The following is a 14,547-nucleotide window of genomic DNA, read 5'->3' as shown; positions in this document are numbered from 1 at the left end:
GGGCAGGCCGCCTCCCTGAGGGCCCTGGTGCTCATGTCTCTGGGGGCCTGAAGCCCGAGTTCCTCTCGTCAGGCTGGGGACCCCCTCAGTGCATCCCGTACAGTTTCTGGAGCAGGCCGCCTCCCTGAGGGCCCTGGTGCTCATGTCTCTGGGGGCCTGAAGCCCGAGTTCCTCTCGTCAGGCTGGGGACCCCCTCAGTGCATCCCGTACAGTTTCTGGGGCAGGCCGCCTCCCTGAGGGCCCTGGTGCTCATGTCTCTGGGGGCCTGAAGCCCGAGTTCCTCTCGTCAGGCTGGGGACCCCCTCAGTGCATCCCGTACAGTTTCTGGGGCAGGCCGCCTCCCTGAGGGCCCTGGTGCTCATGTCTCTGGGGGCCTGAAGCCCGAGTTCCTCTCGTCAGGCTGGGGACCCCCTCAGTGCATCCCGTACAGTTTCTGGGGCAGGCCGCCTCCCTGAGGGCCCTGGTGCTCATGTCTCTGGGGGCCTGAAGCCCGAGTTCCTCTCGTCAGGCTGGGGACCCCCTCAGTGCATCCCGTACAGTTTCTGGGGCAGGCCGCCTCCCTGAGGGCCCTGGTGCTCATGTCTCTGGGGGCCTGAAGCCCGAGTTCCTCTCGTCAGGCTGGGGACCCCCTCAGTGCATCCCGTACAGTTTCTGGGGCAGGCCGCCTCCCTGAGGGCCCTGGTGCTCATGTCTCTGGGGGCCTGAAGCCCGAGTTCCTCTCGTCAGGCTGGGGACCCCCTCAGTGCATCCCGTACAGTTTCTGGGGCAGGCCGCCTCCCTGAGGGCCCTGGTGCTCATGTCTCTGGGGGCCTGAAGCCCGAGTTCCTCTCGTCAGGCTGGGGACCCCCTCAGTGCATCCCGTACAGTTTCTGGGGCAGGCCGCCTCCCTGAGGGCCCTGGTGCTCATGTCTCTGGGGGCCTGAAGCCCGAGTTCCTCTCGTCAGGCTGGGGACCCCCTCAGTGCATCCCGTACAGTTTCTGGGGCAGGCCGCCTCCCTGAGGGCCCTGGTGCTCATGTCTCTGGGGGCCTGAAGCCCGAGTTCCTCTCGTCAGGCTGGGGACCCCCTCAGTGCATCCCGTACAGTTTCTGGGGCAGGCCGCCTCCCTGAGGGCCCTGGTGCTCATGTCTCTGGGGGCCTGAAGCCCGAGTTCCTCTCGTCAGGCTGGGGACCCCCTCAGTGCATCCCGTACAGTTTCTGGGGCAGGCCGCCTCCCTGAGGGCCCTGGTGCTCATGTCTCTGGGGGCCTGAAGCCCGAGTTCCTCTCGTCAGGCTGGGGACCCCCTCAGTGCATCCCGTACAGTTTCTGGGGCAGGCCGCCTCCCTGAGGGCCCTGGTGCTCATGTCTCTGGGGGCCTGAAGCCCGAGTTCCTCTCGTCAGGCTGGGGACCCCCTCAGTGCATCCCGTACAGTTTCTGGGGCAGGCCGCCTCCCTGAGGGCCCTGGTGCTCATGTCTCTGGGGGCCTGAAGCCCGAGTTCCTCTCGTCAGGCTGGGGACCCCCTCAGTGCATCCCGTACAGTTTCTGGGGCAGGCCGCCTCCCTGAGGGCCCTGGTGCTCATGTCTCTGGGGGCCTGAAGCCCGAGTTCCTCTCGTCAGGCTGGGGACCCCCTCAGTGCATCCCGTACAGTTTCTGGGGCAGGCCGCCTCCCTGAGGGCCCTGGTGCTCATGTCTCTGGGGGCCTGAAGCCCGAGTTCCTCTCGTCAGGCTGGGGACCCCCTCAGTGCATCCCGTACAGTTTCTGGGGCAGGCCGCCTCCCTGAGGGCCCTGGTGCTCATGTCTCTGGGGGCCTGAAGCCCGAGTTCCTCTCGTCAGGCTGGGGACCCCCTCAGTGCATCCCGTACAGTTTCTGGGGCAGGCCGCCTCCCTGAGGGCCCTGGTGCTCATGTCTCTGGGGGCCTGAAGCCCGAGTTCCTCTCGTCAGGCTGGGGACCCCCTCAGTGCATCCCGTACAGTTTCTGGGGCAGGCCGCCTCCCTGAGGGCCCTGGTGCTCATGTCTCTGGGGGCCTGAAGCCCGAGTTCCTCTCGTCAGGCTGGGGACCCCCTCAGTGCATCCCGTACAGTTTCTGGGGCAGGCCGCCTCCCTGAGGGCCCTGGTGCTCATGTCTCTGGGGGCCTGAAGCCCGAGTTCCTCTCGTCAGGCTGGGGACCCCCTCAGTGCATCCCGTACAGTTTCTGGGGCAGGCCGCCTCCCTGAGGGCCCTGGTGCTCATGTCTCTGGGGGCCTGAAGCCCGAGTTCCTCTCGTCAGGCTGGGGACCCCCTCAGTGCATCCCGTACAGTTTCTGGGGCAGGCCGCCTCCCTGAGGGCCCTGGTGCTCATGTCTCTGGGGGCCTGAAGCCCGAGTTCCTCTCGTCAGGCTGGGGACCCCCTCAGTGCATCCCGTACAGTTTCTGGGGCAGGCCGCCTCCCTGAGGGCCCTGGTGCTCATGTCTCTGGGGGCCTGAAGCCCGAGTTCCTCTCGTCAGGCTGGGGACCCCCTCAGTGCATCCCGTACAGTTTCTGGGGCAGGCCGCCTCCCTGAGGGCCCTGGTGCTCATGTCTCTGGGGGCCTGAAGCCCGAGTTCCTCTCGTCAGGCTGGGGACCCCCTCAGTGCATCCCGTACAGTTTCTGGGGCAGGCCGCCTCCCTGAGGGCCCTGGTGCTCATGTCTCTGGGGGCCTGAAGCCCGAGTTCCTCTCGTCAGGCTGGGGACCCCCTCAGTGCATCCCGTACAGTTTCTGGGGCAGGCCGCCTCCCTGAGGGCCCTGGTGCTCATGTCTCTGGGGGCCTGAAGCCCGAGTTCCTCTCGTCAGGCTGGGGACCCCCTCAGTGCATCCCGTACAGTTTCTGGGGCAGGCCGCCTCCCTGAGGGCCCTGGTGCTCATGTCTCTGGGGGCCTGAAGCCCGAGTTCCTCTCGTCAGGCTGGGGACCCCCTCAGTGCATCCCGTACAGTTTCTGGGGCAGGCCGCCTCCCTGAGGGCCCTGGTGCTCATGTCTCTGGGGGCCTGAAGCCCGAGTTCCTCTCGTCAGGCTGGGGACCCCCTCAGTGCATCCCGTACAGTTTCTGGGGCAGGCCGCCTCCCTGAGGGCCCTGGTGCTCATGTCTCTGGGGGCCTGAAGCCCGAGTTCCTCTCGTCAGGCTGGGGACCCCCTCAGTGCATCCCGTACAGTTTCTGGGGCAGGCCGCCTCCCTGAGGGCCCTGGTGCTCATGTCTCTGGGGGCCTGAAGCCCGAGTTCCTCTCGTCAGGCTGGGGACCCCCTCAGTGCATCCCGTACAGTTTCTGGGGCAGGCCGCCTCCCTGAGGGCCCTGGTGCTCATGTCTCTGGGGGCCTGAAGCCCGAGTTCCTCTCGTCAGGCTGGGGACCCCCTCAGTGCATCCCGTACAGTTTCTGGGGCAGGCCGCCTCCCTGAGGGCCCTGGTGCTCATGTCTCTGGGGGCCTGAAGCCCGAGTTCCTCTCGTCAGGCTGGGGACCCCCTCAGTGCATCCCGTACAGTTTCTGGGGCAGGCCGCCTCCCTGAGGGCCCTGGTGCTCATGTCTCTGGGGGCCTGAAGCCCGAGTTCCTCTCGTCAGGCTGGGGACCCCCTCAGTGCATCCCGTACAGTTTCTGGGGCAGGCCGCCTCCCTGAGGGCCCTGGTGCTCATGTCTCTGGGGGCCTGAAGCCCGAGTTCCTCTCGTCAGGCTGGGGACCCCCTCAGTGCATCCCGTACAGTTTCTGGGGCAGGCCGCCTCCCTGAGGGCCCTGGTGCTCATGTCTCTGGGGGCCTGAAGCCCGAGTTCCTCTCGTCAGGCTGGGGACCCCCTCAGTGCATCCCGTACAGTTTCTGGGGCAGGCCGCCTCCCTGAGGGCCCTGGTGCTCATGTCTCTGGGGGCCTGAAGCCCGAGTTCCTCTCGTCAGGCTGGGGACCCCCTCAGTGCATCCCGTACAGTTTCTGGGGCAGGCCGCCTCCCTGAGGGCCCTGGTGCTCATGTCTCTGGGGGCCTGAAGCCCGAGTTCCTCTCGTCAGGCTGGGGACCCCCTCAGTGCATCCCGTACAGTTTCTGGGGCAGGCCGCCTCCCTGAGGGCCCTGGTGCTCATGTCTCTGGGGGCCTGAAGCCCGAGTTCCTCTCGTCAGGCTGGGGACCCCCTCAGTGCATCCCGTACAGTTTCTGGGGCAGGCCGCCTCCCTGAGGGCCCTGGTGCTCATGTCTCTGGGGGCCTGAAGCCCGAGTTCCTCTCGTCAGGCTGGGGACCCCCTCAGTGCATCCCGTACAGTTTCTGGGGCAGGCCGCCTCCCTGAGGGCCCTGGTGCTCATGTCTCTGGGGGCCTGAAGCCCGAGTTCCTCTCGTCAGGCTGGGGACCCCCTCAGTGCATCCCGTACAGTTTCTGGGGCAGGCCGCCTCCCTGAGGGCCCTGGTGCTCATGTCTCTGGGGGCCTGAAGCCCGAGTTCCTCTCGTCAGGCTGGGGACCCCCTCAGTGCATCCCGTACAGTTTCTGGGGCAGGCCGCCTCCCTGAGGGCCCTGGTGCTCATGTCTCTGGGGGCCTGAAGCCCGAGTTCCTCTCGTCAGGCTGGGGACCCCCTCAGTGCATCCCGTACAGTTTCTGGGGCAGGCCGCCTCCCTGAGGGCCCTGGTGCTCATGTCTCTGGGGGCCTGAAGCCCGAGTTCCTCTCGTCAGGCTGGGGACCCCCTCAGTGCATCCCGTACAGTTTCTGGGGCAGGCCGCCTCCCTGAGGGCCCTGGTGCTCATGTCTCTGGGGGCCTGAAGCCCGAGTTCCTCTCGTCAGGCTGGGGACCCCCTCAGTGCATCCCGTACAGTTTCTGGGGCAGGCCGCCTCCCTGAGGGCCCTGGTGCTCATGTCTCTGGGGGCCTGAAGCCCGAGTTCCTCTCGTCAGGCTGGGGACCCCCTCAGTGCATCCCGTACAGTTTCTGGGGCAGGCCGCCTCCCTGAGGGCCCTGGTGCTCATGTCTCTGGGGGCCTGAAGCCCGAGTTCCTCTCGTCAGGCTGGGGACCCCCTCAGTGCATCCCGTACAGTTTCTGGGGCAGGCCGCCTCCCTGAGGGCCCTGGTGCTCATGTCTCTGGGGGCCTGAAGCCCGAGTTCCTCTCGTCAGGCTGGGGACCCCCTCAGTGCATCCCGTACAGTTTCTGGGGCAGGCCGCCTCCCTGAGGGCCCTGGTGCTCATGTCTCTGGGGGCCTGAAGCCCGAGTTCCTCTCGTCAGGCTGGGGACCCCCTCAGTGCATCCCGTACAGTTTCTGGGGCAGGCCGCCTCCCTGAGGGCCCTGGTGCTCATGTCTCTGGGGGCCTGAAGCCCGAGTTCCTCTCGTCAGGCTGGGGACCCCCTCAGTGCATCCCGTACAGTTTCTGGGGCAGGCCGCCTCCCTGAGGGCCCTGGTGCTCATGTCTCTGGGGGCCTGAAGCCCGAGTTCCTCTCGTCAGGCTGGGGACCCCCTCAGTGCATCCCGTACAGTTTCTGGGGCAGGCCGCCTCCCTGAGGGCCCTGGTGCTCATGTCTCTGGGGGCCTGAAGCCCGAGTTCCTCTCGTCAGGCTGGGGACCCCCTCAGTGCATCCCGTACAGTTTCTGGGGCAGGCCGCCTCCCTGAGGGCCCTGGTGCTCATGTCTCTGGGGGCCTGAAGCCCGAGTTCCTCTCGTCAGGCTGGGGACCCCCTCAGTGCATCCCGTACAGTTTCTGGGGCAGGCCGCCTCCCTGAGGGCCCTGGTGCTCATGTCTCTGGGGGCCTGAAGCCCGAGTTCCTCTCGTCAGGCTGGGGACCCCCTCAGTGCATCCCGTACAGTTTCTGGGGCAGGCCGCCTCCCTGAGGGCCCTGGTGCTCATGTCTCTGGGGGCCTGAAGCCCGAGTTCCTCTCGTCAGGCTGGGGACCCCCTCAGTGCATCCCGTACAGTTTCTGGGGCAGGCCGCCTCCCTGAGGGCCCTGGTGCTCATGTCTCTGGGGGCCTGAAGCCCGAGTTCCTCTCGTCAGGCTGGGGACCCCCTCAGTGCATCCCGTACAGTTTCTGGGGGGCCCTGGTGCTCATGTCTCTGGGGGCCTGAAGCCCGAGTTCCTCTCGTCAGGCTGGGGACCCCCTCAGTGCATCCCGTACAGTTTCTGGGGCAGGCCGCCTCCCTGAGGGCCCTGGTGCTCATGTCTCTGGGGGCCTGAAGCCCGAGTTCCTCTCGTCAGGCTGGGGGACCCCCCTCAGTGCATCCCGTACAGTTTCTGGGGCAGGCCGCCTCCCTGAGGGCCCTGGTGCTCATGTCTCTGGGGGCCTGAAGCCCGAGTTCCTCTCGTCAGGCTGGGGACCCCCTCAGTGCATCCCGTACAGTTTCTGGGGCAGGCCGCCTCCCTGAGGGCCCTGGTGCTCATGTCTCTGGGGGCCTGAAGCCCGAGTTCCTCTCGTCAGGCTGGGGACCCCCTCAGTGCATCCCGTACAGTTTCCTGGGGCAGGCCGCCTCCCTGAGGGGCCCCTGAGTGCTCCATGTCTCTGGGGGCCTGAAGCCCGAGTTCCTCTCGTCAGGCTGGGGACCCCCTCAGTGCATCCCGTACAGTTTCTGGGGCAGGCCGCCTCCCTGAGGGCCCCTGGTGCTCATGTCTCTGGGGGCCTGAAGCCCGAGTTCCTCTCGTCAGGCTGGGGACCCCCTCAGTGCATCCCGTACAGTTTCTGGGGCAGGCCGCCTCCCTGAGGGCCCTGGTGCTCATGTCTCTGGGGGCCTGAAGCCCGAGTTCCTCTCGTCAGGCTGGGGGACCCCCTCAGTGCATCCCGTACAGTTTCTGGGGCAGGCCGCCTCCCTGAGGGCCCTGGTGCTCATGTCTCTGGGGGCCTGAAGCCCGAGTTCCTCTCGTCAGGCTGGGGACCCCCTCAGTGCATCCCGTACAGTTTCTGGGGCAGGCCGCCTCCCTGAGGTGCCCTGGTGCTCATGTCTCTGGGGGCCTGAAGCCCGAGTTTCCTCTCGTCAGGCTGGGGACCCCCTCAGTGCATCCCGTACAGTTTCTGGGGCAGGCCGCCTCCCTGAGGGCCCTGGTGCTCATGTCTCTGGGGGCCTGAAGCCCGAGTTCCTCTCGTCAGGCTGGGGACCCCCTCAGTGCATCCCGTACAGTTTCTGGGGCAGGCCGCCTCCCTGAGGGCCCTGGTGCTCATGTCTCTGGGGCCCTGAAGCCGAGTTCCTCTCGTCAGGCTGGGGACCCCCCTCAGTGCATCCCGTACAGTTTCTGGGGGCAGGCCGCCTCCCTGAGGGCCCTGGTGCTCATGTCTCTGGGGGGCCTGAAGCCACGAGTTCCTCTCGTCAGGCTGGGGACCCCCTCAGTGCATCCGTACAGTTTCTGGGGCAGGCCGCCTCCCTGAGGGCCCTGGTGCTCATGTCTCTGGGGGCCTGAAGCCCGAGTTCCTCTCGTCAGGCTGGGGACCCCCTCAGTGCATCACCGTACAGTTTCTGGGGCAGGCCGCCTCCCTGAGGGCCCTGGTGCTCATGGTCTCTGGGGGCCTGAAGCCCGAGTTCCTCTCGTCAGGCTGGGGACCCCCCTCAGTGCATCCCCGTACAGTTTCTGGGGCAGGCCGCCTCCCTGAGGGCCCTGGTGCTCATGTCTCTGGGGGCCTGAAGCCCGAGTTCCTCTCGTCAGGCTGGGGACCCCCTCAGTGCATCCCGTACAGTTTCTGGGGCAGGCCGCCTCCCTGAGGGCCCTGGTGCTCATGTCTCTGGGGACCTGAAGCCCGAGTTCCTCTCGTCAGGCTGGGGACCCCCTCAGTGCAATCCCGTACAGTTTCTGGGGCAGGCCGCCTCCCTGAGGGCCCTGGTGCTCATGTCTCTGGGGGCCTGAAGCCCGAGTTCCTCTCGTCAGGCTGGGGACCCCCTCAGTGCATCCCGTACAGTTTCTGGGGCAGGCCGCCTCCCTGAGGGCCCTGGTGCTCATGTCTCTGGGGGCCTGAAGCCCGAGTTCCTCTCGTCAGGCTGGGGGACCCCCTCAGTGCATCCCGTACAGTTTCTGGGGCAGGCCGCCTCCCTGAGGGCCCTGGTGCTCATGTCTCTGGGGGCCTGAAGCCCGAGTTCCTCTCGTCAGGCTGGGGACCCCCTCAGTGCATCCCGTACAGTTTCTGGGGCAGGCCGCCTCCCTGAGGGCCCTGGTGCTCATGTCTCTGGGGGCCTGAAGCCCGAGTTCCTCTCGTCAGGCTGGGGACCCCCTCAGTGCATCCCGTACAGTTTCTGGGGCAGGCCGCCTCCCTGAGGGCCCTGGTGCTCATGTCTCTGGGGGCCTGAAGCCCGAGTTCCTCTCGTCAGGCTGGGGACCCCCTCAGTGACATCCCGTACAGTTTCTGGGGCAGGCCGCCTCCCTGAGGGCCCTGGTGCTCATGTCTCTGGGGGCCTGAAGCCCGAGTTCCTCTCGTCAGGCTGGGGACCCCCTCAGTGCATCCCGTACAGTTTCTGGGGCAGGCCGCCTCCCTGAGGGCCCTGGTGCTCATGTCTCTGGGGGCCTGAAGCCCGAGTTCCTCTCGTCAGGCTGGGGACCCCCTCAGTGCATCCCGTACAGTTTCTGGGCAGGCGCCTCCCTGAGGGCCATGGTGCTCATGTCTCTGGGGGCCTGAAGACCGAGTTCCTCTCGTCAGGCTGGGGACCCCCTCAGTGCATCCCGTACAGTTTCTGGGGCAGGCCGCCTCCCTGAGGGCCCTGGTGCTCATGTCTCTGGGGGCCTGAAGCCCGAGTTCCTCTCGTCAGGCTGGGGACCCCCTCAGTGCATCCCGTACAGTTTCTGGGCAGGCCGCCTCCCTGAGGGCCCTGGTGCTCATGTCTCTGGGGGCCTGAAGCCCGAGTTCCTCTCGTCAGGCTGGGGACCCCCTCAGTGCATCCCGTACAGTTTCTGGGGCAGGCCGCCTCCCCTGAGGGCCCTGGTGCTCATGTCTCTGGGGGCCTGAAGCCCCGAGTTCCTCTCGTCAGGCTGGGGACCCCCTCAGTGCATCCCGTACAGTTTCTGGGGCAGGCCGCCTCCCTGAGGGCCCTGGTGCTCATGTCTCTGGGGGCCTGAAGCCCGAGTTCCTCTCGTCAGGCTGGGGACCCCCTCAGTGCATCCCGTACAGTTTCTGGGGCAGGCCGCCTCCCTGAGGGCCCTGGTGCTCATGTCTCTGGGGCCTGAAGCCCGAGTTCCTCTCGTCAGGCTGGGGACCCCCTCAGTGCATCCCGTACAGTTTCTGGGGCAGGCCGCCTCCCTGAGGGCCCTGGTGCTCATGTCTCTGGGGGCCTGAAGCCCGAGTTCCTCTCGTCAGGCTGGGGACCCCCTCAGTGCATCCCGTACAGTTTCTGGGGCAGGCCGCCTCCCTGAGGGCCCTGGTGCTCATGTCTCTGGGGACCTGAAGCCCGAGTTCCTCTCGTCAGGCTGGGACCCCCTCAGTGCATCCCGTACAGTTTCTGGGGCAGGCCGCCTCCCTGAGGGCCCTGGTGCTCATGTCTCTGGGGGCCTGAAGCCCGAGTTCCTCTCGTCAGGCTGGGGACCCCCCTCAGTGCATCCCGTACAGTTTCTGGGGCAGGCCGCCTCCCTGAGGGCCCTGGTGCTCATGTCTCTGGGGGCCTGAAGCCCGAGTTCCTCTCGTCAGGCTGGGGACCCCCTCAGTGCATCCCGTACAGTTTCTGGGGCAGGCCGCCTCCCTGAGGGCCCTGGTGCTCATGTCTCTGGGGGCCTGAAGCCCGAGTTCCTCTCGTCAGGCTGGGGACCCCCTCAGTGCATCCCGTACAGTTTCTGGGGCAGGCCGCCTCCCTGAGGGCCCTGGTGCTCATGTCTCTGGGGGCCTGAAGCCCGAGTTCCTCTCGTCAGGCTGGGGACCCCCTCAGTGCATCCCGTACAGTTTCTGGGCAGGCCGCCTCCCTGAGGGCCCTGGTGCTCATGTCTCTGGGGGCCTGAAGCCCGAGTTCCTCTCGTCAGGCTGGGGACCCCCTCAGTGCATCCCGTACAGTTTCTGGGCAGGCCGCCTCCCTGAGGGCCCTGGTGCTCATGTCTCTGGGGGCCTGAAGCCCGAGTTCCTCTCGTCAGGCTGGGGACCCCCTCAGTGCATCCCGTACAGTTTCTGGGGCAGGCCGCCTCCCTGAGGGCCCTGGTGCTCATGTCTCTGGGGGCCTGAAGCCCGAGTTCCTCTCGTCAGGCTGGGGACCCCCTCAGTGCATCCCGTACAGTTTCTGGGGCAGGCCGCCTCCCTGAGGGCCCTGGTGCTCATGTCTCTGGGGGGCCTGAAGCCCGAGTTCCTCTCGTCAGGCTGGGGACCCCCTCAGTGCATCCCGTACAGTTTCTGGGGCAGGCCGCCTCCCTGAGGGCCCTGGTGCTCATGTCTCTGGGGGCCTGAAGCCCGAGTTCCTCTCGTCAGGCTGGGGACCCCCTCAGTGCATCCCGTACAGTTTCTGGGGCAGGCCGCCTCCCTGAGGGCCCTGGTGCTCATGTCTCTGGGGGCCTGAAGCCCGAGTTCCTCTCGTCAGGCTGGGGACCCCCTCAGTGCATCCCGTACAGTTTCTGGGGCAGGCCGCCTCCCTGAGGGCCCTGGTGCTCATGTCTCTGGGGGCCTGAAGCCCGAGTTCCTCTCGTCAGGCTGGGGACCCCCTCAGTGCATCCCGTACAGTTTCTGGGGCAGGCCGCCTCCCTGAGGGCCCTGGTGCTCATGTCTCTGGGGGCCTGAAGCCCGAGTTCCTCTCGTCAGGCTGGGGACCCCCTCAGTGCATCCCGTACAGTTTCTGGGGCAGGCCGCCTCCCTGAGGGCCCTGGTGCTCATGTCTCTGGGGGCCTGAAGCCCGAGTTCCTCTCGTCAGGCTGGGGACCCCCTCAGTGCATCCCGTACAGTTTCTGGGGCAGGCCGCCTCCCTGAGGGCCCTGGTGCTCATGTCTCTGGGGGCCTGAAGCCCGAGTTCCTCTCGTCAGGCTGGGGACCCCCTCAGTGCATCCCGTACAGTTTCTGGGGCAGGCCGCCTCCCTGAGGGCCCTGGTGCTCATGTCTCTGGGGACCTGAAGCCCGAGTTCCTCTCGTCAGGCTGGGGACCCCCTCAGTGCATCCCGTACAGTTTCTGGGGCAGGCCGCCTCCCTGAGGGCCCTGGTGCTCATGTCTCTGGGGACCTGCGCTGGGGTCGAGAGGCCGCCGGGCGCTGGCAGGCACTGCTCTCGCTCCTGTCGCTGAACGCATTCGTCCTCTTCCTTTTCAGCTGGAACAAGTCCTGTCAAAGCAGCTGGAGGAAGTGGAAGGTAACCAGCCTATCTTAATGTACGGGTGCTTCAGGTCCTTACAGGAACGGATTGTGTGCTTGCTTTTTTTTTTAAAACATTTTATTTATTTAGTTAGTTAGTTAGTTTGTTTCCGCCGGGTCTTCGTTGCGGTACACGGGCTCCTTAGTTGCAGCTCACGGGCTCCTTAGTTGCGGCATGTGCACTCTTAGTTGCGGCACGCGTGTGGGATCTAGTTCCCCGACCAAGGATCGAACCCAGGCCCCCTGCACTGGGAGCGCAGAGTCTTAGCCACTGGACCACCAGGGAAGTCCCCTGTGCTTACTTTTTGCTGTTAATTTATTGCTTCAGGTGAAATATCCAGCTACCAGGACGCAATTGAGATTGAACTAGAAAACAGCCGGCCAAAGGCAAAGGGGGCCCTTGCCAGCCTGACAAAAGATGGTGAGTCCAGCCACGTCTCCTCACCCGCTGGCTCAGTTCACCCGTGTCCGGCACTTGCCCCGCCGCCGAGCTTCGCTGCCCCTCCTGCTGCCCCCACCGTGGCCGTGCGTCCTGCCTCTTGGCTCCACCCCTGCCCCAGGCCTCCGCGCACCGAGCTGGGCATCCGCTGCTCCCAGGACACCCCGAGCCACCCTGTGTCCCCAGCAGCTCCGGGGCGGCCGAGTCTTCCAGACCAGTCTCCTGCCCCCGCTGCCCTCAGGCTACTCACTCACTGGCAGACGCTGCCTGTGGGAAAGAGCTCGCCCTGCGCCCGCGCCCGCGGCCCACACAGCCCTCCCCGCTGCCGCCTCTCCCCGCGTCCCATCGCAGCTCGTGCGCAACCCCGTTTCTAGTTTGGGGCCTCGCGAAGCTGCCGTGAGCCCCCTCGGACAGATCTCTTTGTGCACGTGTGGTTTTCATTTCTCCCACGTTGCCTCCCTTGCCGTGCTCCGGGGACACCCCGGCTGGTTCGGGGCGCCCCCTCCACTCACGCTCTGCGGGTCCGCGGCCGGCGCCCTCCCACCCCCTCTCTGGCTCACAGGACAGGGCCGGGTGCTGCGTAAGCGTTGGTTCCGTCAGTCGTCCAGTCTGGAAGGCGAGCACCTGCTCACCGCCTCTCCCCTGGGGCTTTGCAGCTGCCCCTCGTTCACTTCCTCGTCCCATCTTCAGAGTCATCCTGGCCGCCGCCCGCCCCAGCGCAGCTCTCCACCCGGTCCATCACCTGGAGCAGGTTGGCGCCGTCCTCCCCCCGAGAGCGAGAGCGGGGTGTCTCCCTCCCGGGGGTTTTCTTCTGAGTCTGAGGCCTTGCCTCAGGTGCTTTGGGTCCCAGCTGCACTGACTTCTCTGTTGCTGCCATAAGTGGCGTCTTCAACTGCTGTGTTTGTGGAAGATACTGATTTCTAGGTGGTGCTTTTGTGCTCTTGTATGTTAGGGATTCTGTTACTGCTTTGAGTACTTCTCAGTTCATCATCGGATTATTCAGGTAATTAGTGAGTTAGGTCGTCTACAAATAGTGGTATTTTACTGCCCTTCACGATTTTTAGGCCCCTACTTTCTTGCTCTTGCCTAGTCCATTGCTTGACCCTTAAAGACCATGCTGAGTCTTGGCTGTGACAACGGGCATGTCATCCGGCTTCCCCACAAGGCCTCCGTGCTGCCCGGGACACACGGTACAGGCTTTGGGCTGAAATACCACGTTGTCCTGTAAAGGAAACACCCACCGCCGTTTTCACTGAGCCGTCCAATCTCAGCCGTCAGGGAGTGTTTCTGATGTCTGCAGGGTCTGCGGAGAGAACACAGGGTTTTCTTGGGTCAATGAATGTGATCCATCATTTCCACAGTGTCCCATGGTTCTGGGAAGGCCTTGCGTGGCCAGACGGTGAACCTCTCTGTTCTTAGGCTGCCACGGCGTCCCATCCAGGCACAGATTTGAACAAACTTGTATCTAACGATACTTTTGACTTTATTGTTTCTCTGGCTGTTTTCATTTTTATCCTTTCTTATTCTGCATAGTTTGTTTCTGTGTTTTTTGGGGTTTTTTTAATCTAGCTAGGTTGTTGATTTCCCGTTCAACCAGCTCTCGCACTGATTTATGAACCCTGCTGCCTTCCTGTACACTGTTGCTGATTTCCGCTTCCCTCTGCTCTGTCCTCCTCGCAGCTTCTCTCCTTGTTTTAAACTGAGGTCATTGCCTGGCTGGTTTCCTGTGACACACTCACGCAGGGCAGGGCCCGAGTGTCGTTTGAGCTGCAATCCGCTGTCCTGGTATCAGACGCTTTGCGCTGCTCATGGTCTCAGATTATATTTGTCTTTGGTGCTAAGAGTCAAGTGAGGGAGTTAAGAGTTGGGGCGGGGGCTTTTGTTTTCTGATTTTGTTGTTAACCTCCACATTTACTGCGTTGTGACCGAGTGTGTTGCTGGTGCTGTCCCTCCCTTGTGCCATCAACTCTTGTGGCCACAGGTCCGCTGGTTGGAGACGCCAGTGCTGCTTGGGAGGAGGCCCCCTCTGCTCCCGTCCAGCTGGGCTGGGCTCTGTGTCTGTCGGGGCATCTCACTGGTCACGTCGTCAGCTTTGAGGTCCTCTTTCAGACAGAGGTGGCTGCCGTGTTCCAGCTGAGGCTGGCTTGTTTTTGGTGCCTGGCGCCCTCCACGGCCTGGGGGCATGCCTGGTGGTCCTCTGCCCTGCCTGCCCCGCCTGATCCGTCCGTGTCCTCCTCTTCTAGACAGCAGAGAATTGAGCTCTGCTTTCTGATCCAGCCTGAGAGCTTTTTCTCTTTCAACAGTGGAAGCGAGCTCTTTTATGTCTGCTTATGTGCCTTTCTGCTTGGTGTTTTCTGGACCTTGGGAAGGTCTGGGTTTTGTCCCAGTAGTTTCCTTCACGTGGTTTCTTCAGTCCTCCGTTTCTCGGGCAGCACCTGTTTGCACCTGCCCAGCCGTGGGGCGGACACGGGCTCGCTCTCCTGCCCCCGCCCGGCTGTCAGCGGCCGCTGTCACGCTTACCAGGCGCTGTGGAGGGGCCGCTTGTCTCCTGCTCCAGTTCCAGCTTTTCACACGCTTCCCTTCTGGGGAGACCGTCGGGGACGTGTCCTCTTCCACGCCCCTGCCGTTTGGTTATCTGGACCATTTCCACGTTTCATCCGTTGTGTCAAGAATGAAGGGACGGGCCCGGCCCGCCTTGGCCGTGGGTCGCTCCTCGGATCCACTGCCTCCTCGTGAACTAGCCCCTGAGCCTCCCAGCCCCGGCGAGGAAGCCGCAGCTCCCGCGTCCCCTCCTCTGCGGCGAGGACGGAGGCTGGGCTGGAGGAGGGGTGGAGGAGGACGCGGGCCACGGACGCAGGTACGAGTCCTTCCCTCCGGAGGACGTGTCGCATGCGTGCAGGGCACTGGGCCCTGGGACCCCATGG

The 14,547-nt window shown here is 64.9% G+C and overlaps 1 protein-coding gene across 6 annotated transcripts in view; it reads left to right on the top strand.

Moving 5' to 3' along the window:
• BRF1 (BRF1 RNA polymerase III transcription initiation factor subunit) overlaps window positions 1-14,547 on the top strand; it is an 83,564-nt gene that overhangs the window by 58,782 nt on the left and 10,235 nt on the right. For 3 of the 6 annotated variants that reach the window (XM_057544639.1, XM_057544642.1, XM_057544638.1), the window contains 3 exons: window positions 11,143-11,182; window positions 11,513-11,605; window positions 12,186-12,374. In XM_057544639.1, the coding sequence (XP_057400622.1) occupies window positions 11,143-11,182; window positions 11,513-11,605; window positions 12,186-12,374 (322 nt within the window). The remainder of the gene's footprint in view (window positions 1-11,142; window positions 11,183-11,512; window positions 11,606-12,185; window positions 12,375-14,547) is intronic. The other 3 variants (XM_057544643.1, XM_057544641.1, XM_057544640.1) reach the window with 1 other exon arrangement.

The sequence above is a fragment of the Balaenoptera acutorostrata genome, chromosome 3 (genome assembly GCF_949987535.1).
Source record: "Balaenoptera acutorostrata chromosome 3, mBalAcu1.1, whole genome shotgun sequence".
Lineage (NCBI taxonomy): Eukaryota > Metazoa > Chordata > Mammalia > Artiodactyla > Balaenopteridae > Balaenoptera > Balaenoptera acutorostrata.
Note: the sequence above shows the minus strand (reverse complement) of the source record. Positions and strands in the feature narration are given on the sequence as shown.